Source organism: Linepithema humile, chromosome 4, assembly GCF_040581485.1.
Source record: "Linepithema humile isolate Giens D197 chromosome 4, Lhum_UNIL_v1.0, whole genome shotgun sequence".
NCBI lineage: Eukaryota > Metazoa > Arthropoda > Insecta > Hymenoptera > Formicidae > Linepithema > Linepithema humile.
In genome coordinates, this window is record NC_090131.1 from 24,940,184 (window position 1) to 24,960,331 (window position 20,148).

At 37.2% G+C, this 20,148-nt stretch overlaps 3 protein-coding genes, 1 long non-coding RNA gene and 3 other non-coding genes across 8 annotated transcripts; 4 read left to right on the forward strand and 3 right to left on the reverse strand.

Moving 5' to 3' along the window:
* Positions 1-815: 815 nt before the first annotated feature.
* LOC105672568 (cytoplasmic dynein 2 intermediate chain 1) lies at positions 816-6,290 on the reverse strand. The gene is made up of 16 exons (XM_012367592.2): positions 6,177-6,290; positions 4,851-5,597; positions 4,574-4,693; positions 4,325-4,500; positions 3,979-4,129; positions 3,753-3,893; positions 3,552-3,692; positions 3,163-3,474; positions 2,925-3,097; positions 2,611-2,830; positions 2,367-2,518; positions 2,155-2,294; positions 2,009-2,067; positions 1,780-1,934; positions 1,573-1,711; positions 816-1,492 (listed from the first exon to the last, which is right to left on the reverse strand). The coding sequence occupies exons 1-16, from the start codon at positions 6,186-6,188 to the stop codon at positions 1,370-1,372; spliced, it is 2,961 nt and encodes a 986-aa protein (XP_012223015.2). The 5' UTR covers positions 6,189-6,290; the 3' UTR covers positions 816-1,369.
* Positions 6,291-6,386: 96 nt separating this feature from the next.
* On the forward strand, positions 6,387-11,688 carry LOC136999758 (uncharacterized). The gene is made up of 4 exons (XR_010890076.1): positions 6,387-6,661; positions 6,839-7,182; positions 7,334-7,510; positions 11,060-11,688. It is a non-coding gene; the product is annotated as an uncharacterized lncRNA (long non-coding RNA).
* On the reverse strand, positions 7,788-10,116 carry LOC136999755 (uncharacterized). Its single transcript, XM_067354452.1, has 3 exons — positions 9,922-10,116; positions 9,462-9,670; positions 7,788-8,961 (listed from the first exon to the last, which is right to left on the reverse strand). Exons 1-3 carry the CDS (start codon positions 10,042-10,044, stop codon positions 7,995-7,997), a joined length of 1,299 nt encoding a protein of 432 aa, XP_067210553.1. The 5' UTR covers positions 10,045-10,116; the 3' UTR covers positions 7,788-7,994.
* A 4,066-nt stretch (positions 11,689-15,754) lies between the features above and the next one.
* On the forward strand, positions 15,755-19,670 carry LOC105672571 (transcription factor ces-2). Of its 2 annotated transcripts, XM_067354462.1 has the most exons (6): positions 15,755-15,953; positions 16,610-16,720; positions 18,186-18,410; positions 18,672-18,850; positions 19,029-19,184; positions 19,527-19,670. In XM_067354462.1, exons 1-6 carry the CDS (start codon positions 15,908-15,910, stop codon positions 19,530-19,532), a joined length of 723 nt encoding a protein of 240 aa, XP_067210563.1. In that variant the 5' UTR covers positions 15,755-15,907; the 3' UTR covers positions 19,533-19,670. The 2 variants fall into 2 exon arrangements, with proteins under 2 accessions (XP_067210563.1, XP_067210562.1); XM_067354461.1 differs by having other exon boundaries at positions 15,758-15,953; positions 19,029-19,670.
* Positions 17,033-17,104, forward strand: TRNAH-GUG (transfer RNA histidin (anticodon GUG)). The gene has a single exon. It is a non-coding gene; the product is annotated as a tRNA-His (tRNA).
* Positions 17,964-18,036, reverse strand: TRNAR-CCU (transfer RNA arginine (anticodon CCU)). The gene has a single exon. It is a non-coding gene; the product is annotated as a tRNA-Arg (tRNA).
* TRNAM-CAU (transfer RNA methionine (anticodon CAU)) lies at positions 18,533-18,605 on the forward strand. The gene has a single exon. It is a non-coding gene; the product is annotated as a tRNA-Met (tRNA).
* Positions 19,671-20,148: the final 478 nt, after the last annotated feature.

The following is a 20,148-nucleotide window of genomic DNA, read 5'->3' on the forward strand; positions in this document are numbered from 1 at the left end:
CCCTCGCCATCAAGCTATTTCTAGCTCCCCCCTTACTTCATCGTCCCTCGCCCACAACCGGTTTTCCTGAGGTAACCTCTCTATAGATCTTGGTTCAGGACAGCCGAAAAAGTTTGAGAATGCCGAACCTCAAGCTTTACTGGATAAAAATCCATCTCAAATACTTTCAGAATTGTCGAAAGCGTTAGGTGTTACTTCAATGGCTGTTTACAAACGTTTACATGCCCTCGGAAAAATCCAGAAGAGAAGAAGAAAGGAAAATGTCTCCTTTCAGAAAGATAGGCAAAAGTCATAGAAAATGAGGGAAAATATTTTGATCAATCTATTTATTTTACTCTCTTTCTAATAAATTAATTTTGTAAGACGAAAAACGGCGGAAACTAAGTTTAACACCTAATATATATAATAATTGGTAATATTTCATTAGCTGTAAATAATAGGTAGTTTGCAATTATGTTAATTTTTTCGCTTGTATCTTTTTTTTTTAACATCATTTGATAACAGTAAGATATGACTTTTGATAGATTCTTTATAAATATCGTTCACATTCATGATAATTGCTGTTAAAACTGAATGATAATTATTTTTATACTAATAAATAGTTACTAATTACCAAATATTAGAAATAATTGAAAAACATCAACTGTTGATTTCTTAGTAAAATAAAGTCTGTCAAAATTAAAGCATTTTGTAAAAAATTGTATTTACCAAAGTATTTTTAAAAGTAGAATAATTATCTTTGTATTATCAATAACGGACTATTTGTAGTGAAAAACGCGAGATCAAACCGGCTAGGCTATGTATAAAATCTTACATATATTTCAACTGTATAGTCTTATTATTTCATCTTCTCTTATTTATATGTTTTGTACAATACATGATATAAATGTACATATAAATGTGTCATAAACACTATTTATCTACACTGGACGGCGTTCAATATTTCCTAAACGGAACTTACGTTTTAAAAAGATATGAAGTGTGCAAAAATCTCATTTCCTTATACATATAACTCGCTTTTGTAAAGTATTCAAAATTATAACAATTTAAATGTGCTCGATTGCACATTCGAAAAATTCAATATTATTTGAAATGATCAAAGACACGATTGTGTTGTTGTATTACAAATCTTACGAATTAGAGTTCCGAGATATGCGGGATTGTCCCTCGTCAATTAAAATTGCCAATTAAAAATACGAATTAGTTTTTCAACTTGTCTTATCTGATATCTAAATAATGTATATTGCAGGTGCATCACGTGTATATTGGAAGTATAAAATCCGTGAATTCCTCCAAATCGTTGAAAGAATTAGTAATAATTGGAACTCTATGCGAGACTATTAAGTGCCTATAATTCTCTTTGACTAATCTATGAAACCGAAACGTATCGCAGGAATATGTTCAGTTCTTGTGAAAATTCTTCTTTCTTTGAGGAATAGAAACCTTTTTCCAGTTTGTGTACTTCCACATTGCCAGACTCCGAGCCAAGAGCCTAAATAACACATTTTAAAATTCAGAGAGCATAGAAAAATTCTTTTCGAATATATAATTTGCTTAGTTCTTTAAACTCACCAGGTACTGATTCGTCATATCTTGTTCCATTATGCAAGGCGACAGCTGCATGCTGCTTATCTTTCCCCATTTTTGCGGAGATACATGACATGTATATACGGGACAGATGTCACTTTTACTCAAATCCCATATGTGAATTCTGTTGGATTTACAAGTTTTTTATTACCTTATCTAGGTAACGCTGTTCATTTTGTGAAAAAATCTTACCGAGAATTATTGTCCAGAGCATATATAGTCAGCGGTTTTGTTTTCGACCATTGGAGAGCTTTAATTTTATCCTTATACTGTTCATTTTTCAGTTGTACAATCGGTCTCTCCACGTTCAAGTAATGCAGTCGTATCGTTCCATCTTCACAGCCGACCTAATTGATAAAAATCAAATTGATAAGAATGATATTATATAATTATTTCGAGTTAAACTCTAGGAAAATCTTACCCAGAAGAAGGATTGGTTAAAAGGACAAACGTCAATGCAAGTTGAACCACCGCATTCACCTGTAATATTTAACATGATTGATAAGTCTGTTGTTATCGCGATCACATTTGATGGGACACCAATGCGATAATAAAACCACCACTCACTTATCTCGGCCGGTTTGTACATTAATGGATTAGTTCTATTATTGATGCAAGTAGCATGCAAAACATCAATACTGTTAGTCGCGATATAAATGTTATTTGTATTCGCACTGTCCACATGCATATCGACAAACGTATTCATTCTAGAAGAAAGTGGAAAACGATTAGGAGGTTTGGTTACCACAACCAGACAGCTTTACGAGTATTATATTTACATTTCCGTGTTTTTTCTCATCAGAAACATTTTCTGATTCTTTATGAGTCTTATGTCACCCCAGTGAGACAATCCCAAGTCATCGATAATCACACCCATGCTATGAACAATGCTCCAAACTATAAGCCAACCATCCTCATCTAAGCTACATATCTGTTAAATTCGTTAAGGACAAGCAGGGATCAGTACGGCTACATTTTAACAGATAAATATTAATAATTGCAATAATTGTTTAATTGGATAACCTGGATGGGAACAAACTTATTGTTCCTTGCTTTAGCAGAAATGGTCTCGATCTTGGACAGCACGCGTATCGCGACAACCTGCGATGTGTGTGCATCCTGCTCTATATTCGCCGTTGTCGTGTAAGTAGGCGTTCTTATCACCCAATCCAATTCGTTAGCCTTATCCGTAACCTTCTGATGCCACATCTCATCCTCCTTGAGATCCCAGAGACTCAGCGATCTGTTTTTAAATCAATTTTTATTTTCAAGAATTAAAAAGATAGATTATCTTTTTTCAGAGTGTAGAAACTTTGAAAAGGATTCGAGCTGCATACCCGTCCTCGAGTCCGGCGAACACTATGTTGCAGTTGGTTAAATGAAAGCAGCAAGCAGTAATGGGACACTGAGAATAAAAGAGTTTCTTCGGCATCGAAGGCTCAGAAATATTCCAAACGCATCCGATGCAACAATCGGTGACGTAATCTTGCTTGCTCACGGTTTCTATCTCCTGTTTGGCATGAAAAAGTAATTAATCACGTTCTTTTTTTAATCCGCACAAAATAAGTTTCTTACCTCTTCCACGGCAGCATGTATGGTGAGCAGAACTTTGTTTAAAACATTCGAATAATGTATGATCTTCACCGGTCTAGTAGCTAGAAATGTCACTGTGTCTACAGAGAGCTTCACGAATCCATCGCTGAACGGTAATTCATCCACATCGTTCTGAAAGACGGTACCGCCATGCTCCTTCTCTTCCAGTAACGATAGCATGACCATGCCCGCGCGATTAAGAAAATCATTCAACCGCAATACATCGTACGACGGTCGTAACAGAACACTTATTTCGTCCGCCTCGTCGAAATCACCTCCGACGCCAATTTGTTCCTGTGAAGTTTTGTAATATTTAATATACTTCTTTGTGTTTTATCAAATTTTAAATATCGGAATAGAAATTATATTACCATTTTAAATAAGTTTATATCCCGTTTATCATGTAATTCCTTTCTGCAAGTTACGGGAAATTGCGTCCACTTATTCTTGCGGAGTACCTCGTCCGTTTGTATCTCGACATCCATATTATCGTCGCCGGTTTGAGTAAAGACCTGTAGAATATGAGCAATAAGCGATCTATCGCACTACAATTCAATCAATGTGTTACATACTTGTTGAGTATTTAATTTTCCGTAATTTCTTATGAATTCATCATAGGGTACGGGACTGCACTCCAGAATTGACCATTCCATAAAATCCAGCTTTATCATTTCCAATAATTCCTCGCCTCTACTTCGAGACTTCCGTGAGTTCTGCAAAAAAAAAACAAATAATATATAATAATACATAATTATATTTAATATTATGATTAATATATACATTCTCTTGGTGGATTACCTCTTCAAGTCGATTTTCTTTTGGTTTACGAAAATCGATAAACGGTATTTGCGACAATGGCGGTGACTTGGTAAAGTCGCCGGAGCGACTATCCTCGAAACCCTCATCGGTCGACGACGGCAAAGATTTATTTTCCACCAGTCTGTCATCGCTGCTCCGATAAGCACATTAAATGCATTAAATTACACGCAAATTTTTTGTAAGTTTTTTTATAACACAAAACATCTTAGAAAAGCGTGCAAGATAAGAACACAACTATAGATAACAATAAGATAAATGCAACTAAAAAGTCTGTAAACAAATATTCATTTATTCGTTCTGATATTTGATCTTGGTTATTACAAACCTAAATGCTTTGCCAACTGGCGCTCTCAATTCGGGTAACGGCGGAGTGTTGGGCTGATTTGCAAACATAGATTCTACTCGCGCCGCTCGTTTCCTCGCTTCTGCGAGATCGTAGTGTCCTGAATCAAGCATGCGTTCCTCTTCGACCTTTGCTTGGTCGATATTCACTACGCTTCTCTGTAAAAAATATTTTTTTAAATCATGCATCTTCACATCTATATATAGAGATTGGTATTAAAGTCGACAATACTTTCTCTCGGCTGCGTAACTCGATGGGTTCCAGATGGGAATTGCTACCGCTGCTGTCTGACTTTTCGCTGATCACGGAAAATTCACTGTCGGTGCATTCTTGAAAGTCCGACTCATAATCCTGAAAGAAATGATATAATTTTGATTCACATTTGTTCGCAAATACCTTTAGTTTCTTGTGAATAAGTTAGTGTGCAAATCTGTGAAAGTGTTAGAAGTTGAATCTTTCTTTGTAAATTTTTGGAAATTAATTCTCTATTTTTCTTATGCTTTCTTACCTCAAAATCATCTTCATAATCGTAAATTTCCTCATCTGAATCCATTTGCACGTTAGAACGAGTATCATTTTTCTTCTGCTCCATTTTCTCAATATTTGGTCTTTTTATGGCGCTATGCAGCATTCTAATTTCACTTGGACTCAGAGTTCTAGATTTTCTTCGTTCTCTGGATGGCATTCGTGGTTTGGTTCGATCAGGTATGGAAGAATCTTGCAGTTTTTCCTTATCTCTTGATGTTCGATGCGCAGTCTTCTCGTTGGATTTAACATTAAGCTTGCTTGTAGTCGATTTTGGCATGTATATTGTACTCGAACCTCTTTTCTCTGAATATTCTGCTTGCTCTCTGGACTTCCTCTTTTTGACTGTACTGTCGTCGCTCGATTTAACAACATTCTCAGATCTCGTTTTTGAACTTGTACTCTTTTTTGTTATCGACTGACTAGATAAGGCTTTAATCGGATTAGATTTCGACGTTGAGGATGTGAGACTTTGCTTTGTGGTCTTAAGCTGAGATGAACCACTCGACTGTTTACTAGTACTTCTAGTTGAGTGTGTTCTGCTTGTCACGGAATTCTGTTTTGATCTGTCTCCGTCTCCTCTGTGTTCAACACCTTGAGATTTCTTTGGAAGATTAGACTCCGATTTTCTCGATGTTTCTTCCTTGCCCTCGCTGCCCAATAGAGCCTTTGTTTTAGACCGCGTACGTGTCTTGACTTCATCTTTAAGTTCAGTTTTCTTAGTAGCACCCTGAAAAGAAATAAAATGCTGTCGATAAGAACAGTTGTGCTCTGGTAATAATATATTACATATCTGATAAAAATATTTTATATATTGTGAATTCATGGCACAGACAAAATACATTTATTTGATTGGCGTTTTCAAAAAGAAAATTGTTAGTTCATACAGTGTTTTCCTATCATTCTCGTACGTGTAAAAAGTAGAACGTAAAACATATCATTACGTGGGAGACATTAGTGCTAATATAGTTCTTATATCAATACCTATGAATAAAGCATTACGCAAATGAGTCATGCGTTCTAATGATTAATTAATGAAGGATGTGCACAGTGGGATTGCGTTGATAATAAATTATGTGAAATCTATGTCCTGTTGTTGCATTATTGTAGTGACGTTTTCCCGACATTTACGTTGCTTCGCAAGAAATGTCAATAATTTCGAGATTGACGGGAGTCGAGTCGCGATTAAGTTAATTAATACAAACGAAAGAAATGCAGTTTGCAAATGTATCTCTCTGCAATCGAAAGTGTGATATACGACACGATGATTATGTGAATGTATTAAATTAAAAGTTTTCGAAATACTCACTTTACTGGACATTTTGCCGCTAATTGATCGGCATTGACAGTTGCAGACAGTTGCGGCCAGTCATACAGCAACCATGATGTAAACTAATGCGATTGCAACGCTTCGAGACACTTCTTGCAACTACGAAGTAAAATGCATTTGATAACAACGCATGATAAAAACGATTACTATATTTTTCTTGTACCTATTGAACATAATAATTAGTGTCGGTAACTATCATTTCTTGCGCTCTCGTGATAAAATAGAAACATGATTAATGTAAATAGCATGATTATTGTTGTGTGTGTAATTGAAAATTGAAACAGTAAAAAAGACGCTATTTCATCATTGCACCATCAACCTAAATTTTGGTCTTTGTTTTGCACTCATGTAAGATAATTATTAATAATTCACAAGGAATACATTTGTCATTTTGTCATGACTGGAGAGCGGAAACTTTATCAATCTAGAAACGTGCACGGACGTCGCGTCAATTATGGATATAGGTTAATTCACTATGTTGATCTTTTTTTACATAAAATGGGTTAATAACAAAATTTGTTCGCTTTTTGTTTATTTCGCTATACAGTACATAAAGTGATATAATGATTAAATACATCAGCTTTGTTGATTTATTGTAATTTATTGTAATTTATTGTAATTTTCATATTGTGTGTGAATAGATCAGCCACTTCAGGAATTGATGATAACTATTTTTGGGAACGGGATGTTGAAAAATTGACAGTGTACGATTTAGTGTACAAATATTTGCGTAGATGCGCTGACAGAGAAGGAAAAAGGAAGCAGCGAAATTGTGCATGCAATAAATTTCAGAAGCAAAATGCGAGAAAAAAGGATCTTCATGGACAAACTGCACCGTCCATTTGGATAAATTTTGACGATGGAATTTTTGATAACAATAGTGAGCAGTTGAAATCACATGCGGATAAAAATGTACTTTCTAAAAGAACATCTAGAAGCTCATCAAAAGAATGCATTGCCAGTTACATGAAAGCTATTCACGATGGTACATATCTATAAATTTATATGAATCAACAGTAATTGAATTGTTTGGTGTTTAAAGAATTTAATCTTCTAAAATTAAATTTAAGGAGAAATAGAAGAAAAATATAAAAATGTTTAGATAATCATTGATCTACGTTGATTTTTCTATGTAGGGCAAAGGCGAGCTAAATTCTACGTGCAGAAAGCACTTTTATACGGCTTACAATCTGGATTGTTGATTCCAATTAATGAGCAGAAGAATGTATTGCGTGTATCGCAAAAGTTAGGAATTTTCCCTTCAAAAGGAATCGAAGAAGAACAGTTGAGTACTGCGACCAGCGATACTGACTGTGAGTATCTTGTATGAGGCTTAATTTAATAATAGAAATCACAGTATAACACTACTTATAATATTTGCAATTATGCTAATTTTCTATTTAATACATGAATTATTAAATATCTGATAAAATTTTTATTTCTATTTGGATTCACATTTAACATAACATGAATATTTTGCATCATTTGTGAGAGACAAAAAATTTCTATTGAATAATTCAATGTGTTTTTACAGCACATAGATTAATTTGTACATGATACGCTTTATTCCAAATATTTAATATTTTACAATTGAAATGTTTATCACATATAGCAGTAGTGATACCCATATTTTTAAGAATCTAACAAATATTAGAATCACGGCATTTAAATTTTGCGATTAATTTTGTGAAGATACGCTTAAAGTTTACGCTTAAGAAAAACAATTAAGAAGATATAATTTAGATTAATTTTTTCAATTTCTTAATAATTTATCATATATTAGCTGTTTGACATCCGTTATCGCGCTCTCATACGTCGTTCGCATTCCTGCCGACAACGCCGAATCCACCTTTTCAGTTCTCGTTCGCGTGCCTTACTTCGTCTGCGAGGACTTTGCGCCTTCAAATCTCTGTATATACTGTCTTCTGTATCTTCATCTTCCTCTTCCACTCCTTCGTCTTCCTCTTCCATTCCTTCGTCTTCCTTTTCTTCGTCTTCTTCTTCCATTCTTTCTCCAATTTCGTCTTCTTCGTTTTCTTCATCATTCTCGCGACGTTGACCGTTCCGTCTAACACGATCTCTGATGAAAACTCGATCACGGGGTCGTCGTCTTCTCGACTGTTCTCGTGAAATCTGAGCGTCAGGGTGACAAATAACGCAATCTAAATCTTCTTCTGTAGTAGTCTCTTCGTCGTCTTCTGCGCGCTGCGCTCTTCGATCCTCCATTCGCGCTTTCTTTGCGTTTCTCGCTGGAATCGGCGAAGGCATCCTCGAAGGCTTCACTCCAGAAGGCCCAGGAATCGGATCTTCATATTCATCACGTTGTTTTATTTCACGTGTTCTGGTTGCATCACGTCGATGATCATCACGAGTATCCTTGCAACCGCAAAGGTGTTGTAATTCTTCAGAATCAAACTTTCTATCATCGCGATCATCCGCATTATTTGTTTCATTGACTGATATTCTAGTTGAATGGAACCTCGGTTCTATCGAATCTTCAGGACGATCGGAGATGAAGGTTTTTGTAAGAGATTCCTCACGCAGCGATCTTGGATATTGGCGCGATAATCCGTTTCTTCTAGGAAATCTTTTGCAATGACATGCATGGTTTTCGTGATTATTGACGCTTTTTTGTCCTCTTAACAAATCATCTGTAATCGTCGATATGCGACCTTCGCAATCCAAAGAACAGTCATTCTGCCTCTTAAAACTAATAACGGGACCGACCAAGTGGTACTCGTTGTTCAATAATTCTTTGGCAAATCTGTTATGAAATAATAATTGTTAACTCATTTCAGATAACAGAATTAAGTAAAATAGTTATTAATGACTTAAGAAAAGTGATTATTTTGTACAAAGAAAAAAAATTTTTGCATTATACACATATTTTATATATTTATATTTTGCGTTAATAATCTTAATGACTCTCGTGATATTTTGCATCGCAATTTATTAAGTTAAGAGAGTAGACTTTTACTGTAATTCTATGATTGCCTCTCTCAAGCACTAGATTTTGCTGAAACAACTTCGCACGGGGATACATGCCGTACGAGTTTGCCGTACGTAATTAGCATTCGCCCGTAAACGAAATCGGTCGATAGATGCACAACCTGGAAACGAGATAGGCTGCACAATAGTAGCGCAATTGCCTTGAAACGCGATCACGTCCTCACACGCGAGATTACGCGTCCTCTCTCCCTCTTTCCCTCTCGCCGCTCTCTGACCTTCGACCTCTGACGGAGTTAGGTCTCGCCGAAAACTAACCCTTGAAAACAGACCTGTCTCAGCGCGGTCCGCACCTGAGCGTAAAGGTCGCCGTCGCTGCGATAATTCGCCCGGATGTATTCGACGATGTCCTCGGCGCTGGACGTGGACGGCTGGTCCGCGTCGCGCTGCAACGAGCGCATCGCCTCCATCACGCGCAGCGAGAACCTCGATGAATTCTCCACGGCGCATTTGCATTGCCGGCTTGTCTGCGATAAGAGAAAATTTTTTTTATCTTCATCAATAGGTTCTTTGTCTTACAATTAATTTAATTACGATAACTTATTTTAATCTAATTTAATTGTCAAACGTCAAATTGTCAACCAAACTTTGCATTATGATTTTCATAAAAATAAAAGCTTCGTTATTGGTTGTAAATCAAAATTTATTCAAAACTCGCTAAAAATTGATTAAAAATATTACTGCTTGAATGAAAAGCTACTTCTTTCGTATAATTTACTTCCTTAGGCGGTGTTTCGCAATCTTCTGGACAAGTTTCTGTTGCATCGAAATCATTTTCTTCATTAAGAATTTCATCAACTATGGAATTGATTTTTTCCTCCGTTCTTTTGGTACTCTTCATCCCCGATTTAATTATTATTCAGAAGGTTAATGGAAAATATGTCATCTTTGCACGGCATGCATATGTCTGAATGTTGTCATAAGCGAACGATTCGGATTTCTCCAACAAAATTTGATCTCAGTAATATTCTAATATATCGGGAAAAAGTCTAAAGGATTATGAATGTGTGAAAAATACAACGTATAAAGTACCATGTTTCAATACGCGCTATAAATATGTGAGTTAAGCATGGTAGGATTAAGAACTTCAATTGTAATATTCGTGGAAATACCGCTGCCAAATGAGTTCCACGTGCCTCTTTTAATTTTAATTTTAATTTTGAAGAGTTTCAATAAAGCGAGCTGCCACGAATTGTTGTGACTCGCGGTCCCTGTATCGATTCGCAATCGAAATAACGCCTACGGTCAAGGGGGTAAATGAGTGAGGAGAGGAAAAAAAAGTGGGAGGAGCGATATCGGTCCGCGTGGGCGGTAGGGACGAGTGCATATGTGAAATATTAATAGTGCGAGCAGTCAGTGAACGTGACTGTGCTATACACGGAAGCACCTTCATATTGTCCGCCCCGGACGGCTTTCTAGACTAGCGGCTAGCTTGTATTGTACACGAATTACGATAAAATTGCCACTACGTACGTGCGAATAGCGTAGACGCAATAGACGGCGCGCCGGCGATAGATCCGATAATAACAAAATTACACACGCCGTCATCGTTTTTCCATAATAACGGCAACATCTGCAAAACGCCCACTGCGCTTCCTAGTAAGCGCATAAAAGAAATTTTTTCTTTGTCCCTCTCTCCCCTCTCGTATTAATTTGCATAATCGCGATATTCGGATATAAAAATTATTATAAATTAATATTATTACGTGTGGATATTATATTTTTATATATATGAATTCTACGTCTCGCAGAAATTATTGCAAATAAAAGTGGAATATTTTTAGCCGTCGTACTTTACAATTTAACGCTATAATTTTTTGCAAGAAAATAATTTAGTATTTTTCATTTATTTGCAGAAAATTGTCATTGTTGCGATTACCAGTTCAACTACAACGCAAATCATAGCACGACCTTTCCGCTAATAAGATTTATGATGGTGATTTATGATAGTCCTGTAAAAGCGGCACGATAAAATAAGATTACGCCGGCAGGATGGAGGTGAATCGAAGAAGAGGTAAGACTCGCGGCGAATCGGGCTCGGGCCGGCACCACGCTCCACTTTTTCCTCGCCGGCGGAGAGACGGGTGGTGTGGGCGATTTCGTTTGTTGTTTCGCGCCGTTTCCGATAAGAACGACGAAGCGAGGCCCGCCAAGAATTACCTGGACGAGTGCGCGCCAGGATAAGAACCGTGCCGGCGCGGTAAGCCGCAATTTGCCGACAGCCTGGGAACCGAAGGGCTGTAGATGGCCTGGCGTGCTCCAACGGGGGCAAATAGTCTAAATGATTAAGCCCCCTTGGTGTGGCCGTTGCCTGGAGCACGTCGTTCACTCGAGCGACTTCTTTCGTCAGCCTGTATTTTTTTATCACAATTTACTGATTGTTTCAAAGAGTATATTTCTTTTTTCAAGAAGATGCGCCGAGATTCTAAATTGTCTAGCTCATATTTTAATTCGGAACTTTTAATAAAGAGTTAATTGCATCTCACATTGCATAACACGCGTTTTTCTCTTCGATTGAAGATAACAAATACGCTTGACACGTCGAATGCTGGCATTGAAGTCTATTTATGCGAATCGCCGCCGTTTAACTGCGCGTTATTGCTGAAAGTACAACAAATAAAATACTTTTTTTTAAATAAAAAATTATTGATTTGACGTTGCGGATGAGAATTAAGCGCCGAATTGAGAGAATTAAACGAATCGACATAATGCGGGCGCTCGGTATAACTGAAAAGACGTAAAACGCGAGCGAGCGATGAATTCTTTTCCACCGAAATGCCGCTAATTAGTTAAGTCCTGATAACGATTCTGCGGCTCTGAGAGGGCGCGGAGAGCGGCGCGAGATTATAAATACCCTCCCCGAGCCGCAAAAGTAAGAAAAGTTTAATCAGGACTTGGCGGGGGATGGCGGGAGGGAGGCGTCCTCGTGACGACTTGATGAGATAACTTTGCCTAAGTTGTGAAACAACGGGCGTCACGATACGTGACTTCGTGCGGAGGGTGAAAGGAGAATCCGTGCTTCCTGCGGATGCAGGGAGGGTGGCGGCGGGACGAAACTAAGGGGCAGACACGCGACCTCCTTGGATACCGCCCTGTCCTGTTCCGGGGTGTACAACGACGAACTTGGTGTGTACGCTGCGTGAGAGGCGGCTTCGTGCGGGGAGGAAGCGGCCGCGTTTCCGCGGGAAAACGCTTGTCAACTCTTGAGCACGGGGTCGTTGATAACACTCCAAGTGATCTTTTCCTGAAATTCAGACAACTTCGCAAACGTTGCTGCGAGATCAATCGAACATTAATAGAGCAATAAAAAAAGTCCTTTGAGAGATTCTTTAACGCAATTTTGTCGCAATAAATTGCGAATAGAATTGCGAATTCCGAATAGAATTCTATTTATAATTTTATATGTGTATGCAGAAAACGTTTGAAAAATTAGAATATACATACATGTGCAGTATATGCATCTATAATGTGTGTATTTTGATTTTTTACATATTTTTTATTACATGAAATTATAGATAGACTTCCGTCTTGAATTACGTCGAAAATTATAAATCCGTTTAAAGCGGATGTTACACATATCTTTTGAATTAAGATAATAATTGATATTTTAGATACATAAATGTAATGTAGGCATGTAATAATATTTATTTCTCTCTTCACAGAATGAATCTATACAAAAATAAAATTTAAATTTCAAGCTTTTAAAGTGTAAAGGCGCGTTCTGCGAAACAACTTCGATTAGAAATATGTCTCAATTTTTCTAAATCGCATTAATTTGATCGTTGTTTTCTTTATGTTTCTGACGAAGAAAAGTAGCAGCACTTTAAGCTTACTTGAGTAAACAATCTTTTATGAAGTAAATGAAAAATCGCCACACGTGAATCCTTTATGTACCTACTTTTCTTGGGACGTCGATTAGACCGATTACCTTCAGGACGCGTCACGGAGCCGGCGGGGACGGGTTCGGGGGTGCGTTCGCCAGCTCGCTGGCTCATCACGTGACGTGATGTCACGTTACCTGGTGGTCGCCGACAGGTGTTCGGGTTCGCACGAGCAGGTCCGATCGCGAGCGCGGAAGCGCGCCCCGTTATCAGCACAAATCCAGCCACATAATGATAACGAGCACATCCGGGCACAACAAGCGGGCGACAAGAAGCGCATTCGTAATGTCTGCGGCTCGATCGATCTCTACAAGGGTTGAATTTTATAAAAAAAGACGCGATTAAGAGAAGGTGCGTGTACTGTTAAATCTGCCGGAAAGACAGAATTTTCTATAAAAAAAAAAATTAAATCTATGTGACAGATAAAATAGATAAATCTCAAGGTATGAAAAATTTTACAAGCGAAAGAAAATAGCGCAGCAATATTCAAACGTGCGTTTAATCTTTCGCTCACGCGGAGGGACACATCATTGTTTCGAAGGCGCCTGTAATTGCGGCGTCGTGGGATCACGACCATGTGGGCCTCCCCCCCCCCTCCGTTCAAGGCTCGTCGCTCCCTTCTGCAGTAAATTAGATATTACGATACTAAATGACGTTATTTAACCCCGTCCGTGCGTGCCCTGCCGGGAGTTAAATTTATGTGGGTCTACGGTATTGTTCGCGAATGGCAGACAGGTGTGTAACAGCTCGCTCATCCTCAATCTTCCTCGTTATCGTTGATATTGAAGAAGTAAATTGTATAATTGTCTCCTTCATCCTTTTATTCCCGACGAAAAAAATGCGGTTCAAACAGCACAAGAATTTAAGAACCGTTCGAGAAAGTTAGAGTGTATTTTCTCTTCGCGATCTTTCTTAGACTCTTTTATGCCGACTGAATAACATAATCGAGAGGTATAGGTGTACATATAGAAACGCGAAGGTCAAAGGACTCGGCACACGTCCGCGTGGCACGATCGCAACCGCGAAGGCAATCGATCTCTTGACCGTTAATCGCGGGCTAGAGGATAATTACAGGAAGAACGAGTTGCAACATTAATGAGATGGAATCCGGGGGGGTGAAAGGGAGGGGAGAGCGATCTAATACCTACAGCGCGCCGCCGGTTAATTTACTTCATAATAATTACCGGCGGCGCATTAAACATTTGTGTGTGTATATATATATATATACATATAGAGTAACGTGAAAGTGTCAGGTGCTGACTGTCCCAGAGACACATTAGTAAGGCCGCGTACGTACTTACGTGACGGCTATGTGAGACCGCGAGGAGGCGCGTGTACATATATAACGCGTTTCTCCTCGCATGTTGCAAGACTTGCACCTGCATCGCCGCCCGAAGTCTCCCAGAAGGGCGAAGGAAGAAGATCGTAATTTCTGAAAATAGAGCGGCCGAAGAATCGCGTTAAACTCGCCCGCTCGTGCGAAAAGTTCCTGGATTTCCCTACCGATTCGATCAAACTTGCTCGACCTCGCACGATTTCTCGCGGCTTTTCCTTTCTTCTTAACAACATAATCTCGCGGTTCTTCTTCCCGCAGCTCCGAAAATTCGAGATAACGCGAAGAAATCACTTGATGATTCGAAGCAAATGATGCTTCCATCTCATAATCTCGGTTATCGCTCTTGGAGCTTATTGTTTGTTTCACTTAATGTAGCATTTTGCATTTTTATTTTTGTCTCCTGTTATTATTTATATATATTTTTTCTGTCGTTAGGCAGTATACTTTAGGATTAATAAACAAATGTTTCTCTTTTTCTATATTAAATAGGATGAAATATGCGATGATAAATAAGTGACAAGTGGCTTTAAAAATTACACATGTCATAAGAATTACAGATCGAGGCCGTAGATATGTACATGCGATAAGCACCCGTGATCAGTCATCGCGAGACCGCGACTTGTACCGTCGAGCGATGAACCACACGAATCGCAGATAATATGGGCGTAATGATTGGAAGATCAGAATCTCTCCGGTTACTTGAAATTGCGGGACTGGTCGTTATTCTTGCGCGCCAATGAATATTTTAGGGCGCACGATATATAGTGCCTTTATTACAGGTCAGATTCGTAATTCTGCTTTCATTTTAAGTACAATTTTATCTCTAAAATTAATCGAATTCATCCATCGATTCATATAGATTAATTATATCATTTATGTATTTATTATTTATATAAGAAATAATAATGCATTTTATAAAATTCACTCTCCAGATATTATAGTCGTATCTAAACCGTATCCACTCTGAATGCTTCAGTATCTCGAATTAACGCCAAGATGTCGTTAATGATACGATACAGCGAAAGAAAAATAATTATACATTATCCAATATTCATTGCTACGGAGAGAGAGCGTTATAGAACTCCTGTCGTCGATTATCTGATTCGACGTGTCCTTTCGCACATCGTCGATGATGTTCACGCGATGTATTATGTGCTGCGGATTGCAGATTGCCTTTGCGATACGACGGCGATCGCTTCGTGGGGGTGACACAACGCGATTGGCCGGCTAACGCGTCCGTACTCTCCTTTCACCCTTAGCTAGCTACCGCCTAATGACACATCGGCGAATCAAGCTGCAGGTCAGGGCGCATGCACCCAGAGGCGGGACGTTCTTTCACCGTCGACGAATTGAGTGGCCCTCGCGCCTACATGTTCACGATGCTGCAACATGTGACGTGACACGGCACGTCATCGCGCTAAGGTAATCCAGCGGTCGGGCCGAGTTGTAAATCCGATCGTCGCAGCGACGAACCGAGTGCTCCTCGAATGTGCGACAGCTCGCGGCTTCCTCGACAGAGATGCTGGAACTTTGGTGAACTTATAACATTTCTCAATCGACTTTAAACCTTTCGATGAAGTAATAGCATTCTTCAACGGACGTAATAAGTGATTCGTGTGAATGTCATTAAACAAATTAAATAAAATATCGAGTTCAAAATTCTGTCGCAAAATTCTTAATCATGTAAAATGTATCGATAGCGTTGAAGTATTCAAGTAATTAAGTTACCGGAAATTTTGATATTAACAGAGTTATCAAGGATAATGAAGCCATATGAGAGTTAAGTAAGATACCAAATCTAAAGTTTTATCTTCGTATTATTGTAAAACTATATCTAAAACGCATATATAAATAATGAAATAAACTGTAAAGGAAAAACTAAAGTGAAGTAAACTGTAACGATAAAAGAAAACACGTGTTATTGGAAAGAGATTTCTCCGCCGTGATTGAATGTGGACAATTATTGACAACTGAAATCTCTTGATTTATCGAAAGATGCGGCACATTTTATACTTAAAACGACCGTTAAAGTTGACTTTAAAAATTATCGTATTTAATTAGTGTAACATTATGATCTAATGACTGCATCGTGATGCCTATAAATATTTTGGCAATTAAGAATTCATTGTTTGATCGAAGATATGCGTGGAATCTACGATAATCGTGAATATTGAAAATTATCTTTCAAGAAATGAGTTCGCACTCTCATGCGAGGACGATGTGCACCGGAAACGCAGTCTCTGGCGCATTTTCCGCGTTGCATCTCTTGCGAAGTTACAGTCTCTTCGCTCCGAGTTCAGGTGCGTAAAGTGTGCATTAAATTTGTCTAGTTAAAATCATATCATCGATGACACCTGAAAAATTACCATTCTTGTTCATCTATCATTTACATTCTCTCCATCAAAAATTCTTCGGCGATGCTGGAACACCTTGAAATCCAATACACCTTTTTATTTTAGTTCTTATGTTATGTCAGATTGAGAAATATTTGGAATATAATAGATCGCTTCTTTGTTTTCTTTACATTCGCTTCGTTATGCATAATTGAACAAGTTGTCCAATATCAACGTTGATTTTCAATAATTTCCAGTCCTTTCTCAATTCCTCCAGTAGCCGTGATCGTCTAGTGGTTAGGACCCTACGTTGTGGCCGTAGTAACCCAGGTTCGAATCCTGGTCACGGCAATGTACAAACATTGTCACGGTGGAGGTTTTTTTTAAACTCAGTTTCTGTTTTTTGCATTTATTAATATTCTTAATAATTCAGATAAAGAAAAAATAGTTAAAACTAGTATTGCATTATTTTTGAAATATTGGAGAATTAATTGTAAGACAAATCAATAATTATTATTTATCGAGATTTTAGAGTTTATGCAAAATCTTGTAATTAATTAATTGTTTACAATTTAACATTAAAATTCTAATTATGAACGTTTTTTAAAATTGTAACTATGAGCAGTTAAAGTCTAAACCAATTTTACGACTCCAGTTATAACAGTCACAGCAATTTGTGTGGACGCTAACGGTTGTATAGTTTCACACGAAGCATGACGAGTCATTGCATTATCACGATATTTAGACTCTAATGTTTTATCGTCGGTAGCATGCCGCACATAATTGCCACAGTGTAACCGAGCGGAGTAAAAGTTTCACCCCTTGTTAGCAAAATTTCCAAGTGTCAAATAAATTTTCCATCGATCAAGCAGTGAACGAACTGAAACTTTCATATGAAACTGATTAATCGTGTAGGAAGAGGAGGAAAGAACAAAGTTAGTGTTTGTTTTATGGAAAATCATAAATGTTAGGTAAATTCACAGACATTATATAGAAAAATATATTGTATGCAATGAATTAATTGATTGATTAATTAAATATAATAAATAAATTGATTAATTGATTATACAATAAAAAGATTTTCTATTGACGGAATAGTATTTCTATTTAATATCTTGAGTTTTTACGTCTTAATAATATATAATATCTTGATTACTAAATGATATAAAAAATTATTGTTAATAATTAAAAAAAAAGAAAAAAAAAATTGTACCCCTGGTGGGACTCGAACCCACAATCCCCGGTTTAGGAGACCGATGCCTTATCCATTAGGCCACAGGGGCTGTCATTGGGTTATCCTTTAATCTTGTAGTACCTTCTGACAATCAAAAAATTCCATTTTTTTTTTATATTTAATAATATCAATTAAATAAATAGGATAAGAATGTACATTATGCATATTAAGTTAGTTAAGTTCTCATTTTTATTATAGATCTGTACAGGTACGAAGCGTATCCGTCTCGAGACTATAGCTTCGAATCGGATATCTTATCGAATTCCATGGCAGCAGAGTCTCCATCCTCGCCGTTAAGACCCTCTTCTTTGTCGGCAACGTTTTCACTTCCCGGAACTCTGCTTCAGCCACCTTTTTTAGCGGCAGTGCCGCCCTTGATGCAATCCTTGAGTGTGCCTCAGCCGCTTTCAACTTCCCCTACTGGTAAGATAATTTTTATTTTATTTTAGTGCTCGATTTAGTCTACAAATAATTGTTCAATATATTAAACATTTGTAAAAGATGTTTAAGTGTTTATTTGTATTCTTGAAAAGACGATAACAACTGCCTCGGTAGCGCAGTAGGCAGCGCGTAAGTCTCATAATCTTAAGGTCGTGAGTTCGATCCTCACCCGGGGCAATTTTTTTTCAACTTTTTAAATATTGCATTAATTGTTCATATTGTATTCATATTATATTAAAACAGGTTCTATGAATCGTCATTTTATCACCACGAATGGTATAACTAGTTTACACAAAAGACCTAGAAGCGAAAAGAAACCTATCCCGGACGATCAGAAGGACGAAAAATATTATGAGAGACGTAAAAGGAATAATCAGGCGGCAAAGAAGTCGCGAGATGCCCGCAAAATCAGGGAGGATCATGTAAGAACAGAAATAAATTTTTTTTTCAAGGTTTTGATAGGAAGCAATGTAAATTAAGTTCGACAAATAACAAGTGGTGCAAATAAGTTCAACATTTCAATCAATTCACACACGAATCTAATTCCCCTTTGAATATATCTCTATTGTATATATATCAATTTATTTTTTATACGTACAGATTGCTTTAAGGGCGACGATGCTGGAGCACGAGAATGCGATTCTGAAGGCGCAGATAGTGACCCTTCGAGAGGAAGCACAATCCCTGCGGCATATGTTGATCAAACACGCCCCGGCGATACAATCGATCGAACGATCACTCTCCTCGATGACACCGGTAACTCTTTCTCCCCCACACACGACTCCGAATCTAGATTGTTAATTCCAGAAGCTTTTTTGAAGCTTTTTTGAAGTGTTTAGGTATTTACATTCAGATGAAAATCCATGTAATCTCGTTGAATTTAATTTTCGTGAATAATTCGCGACAATGGAAATTTACTGAAATTGCAATGGTTTCAAAAAACCTTCGGTTTGAAGAAAAATAAATTATTCAATATATCACTCTACGTTGTGCAAATAATAAGAGGCTGATTAGTGGTAGTAGTTAAAAGTGATTAGGATAATCGTAAGACTTCGATGGAAATTATTATTTCTTGTTAATTATTATCGTTCATTATAGGTGTAATTGTTGTTGCTTGAATAAAAGTGATGATGCAAAATATATACGTGGAAACAGATTTATGTGAAATTTCAAATTTCACCGATATTTTGTGAAAACAATTGAAAAGAAGTGCATTTACGAGACATCTAATAACGTAGTAAAGTATTGAATACCAAAATTTCTAATAACTGGCAATGCCTTATGCTTTTGAAAAAGCAAAACATGCATATCATAATTGCTTTAAAATTTGTTAACTACCTTATTAAATGATTAATTAAATCAAATTTATGTTAATTGTCTTTTTATATATATATATCCATTTTTAAACTATAGTTCTCAACATAGCGCATTTTATGTTAATTTTTAACAATAAATAAATAAATATTCCTTACGTATTTGTGAAGTAAATTAAATAGAATGACTTCGAGAACAAAACATCTTAGAGCTCTAATATTCTATTATATTTAACACTCTTGGGGGATTAAGTTAAAATTAAGAAGAGATCACACATTGAGAGCATTTACATAACTTTCAATCAATTTCAATCCCAATCAATTCTTGATTCAATTCCTTTTTAATAGTACGACGGACAAACTACTTTCTTTATTAAGTAATTATTATTTGTAAAGAAATTACTGAG

Coding starts and splice junctions, on each gene's coding strand:
- LOC105672568 (XM_012367592.2), bottom strand. Junction 2,068..2,154: donor GTACAAACCGGCCGAGATAA/GTGAGTGGTGGT, acceptor TAAATATTACAG/GTGAATGCGGTGGTTCAACT. Junction 1,712..1,779: donor GCTCTGGACAATAATTCTCG/GTAAGATTTTTT, acceptor TAAATCCAACAG/AATTCACATATGGGATTTGA.
- LOC136999755 (XM_067354452.1), bottom strand. CDS start 10,044: ATGAAGAGTACCAAAAGAACGGAGGAAAAAATCAATTCCATAGTTGAT. Junction 9,671..9,921: donor GCGAAACACCGCCTAAGGAA/GTAAATTATACG, acceptor CTCTTATCGCAG/ACAAGCCGGCAATGCAAATG. Junction 8,962..9,461: donor AGACAGGTCTGTTTTCAAGG/GTTAGTTTTCGG, acceptor ATTTCATAACAG/ATTTGCCAAAGAATTATTGA.
- LOC105672571 (XM_067354461.1), top strand. CDS start 15,908: ATGTGCGACAGCTCGCGGCTTCCTCGACAGAGATGCTGGAACTTTG. Junction 16,721..18,185: donor TCTCTTCGCTCCGAGTTCAG/GTGCGTAAAGTG, acceptor TTTTTATTATAG/ATCTGTACAGGTACGAAGCG. Junction 18,851..19,028: donor GCAAAATCAGGGAGGATCAT/GTAAGAACAGAA, acceptor TTATACGTACAG/ATTGCTTTAAGGGCGACGAT.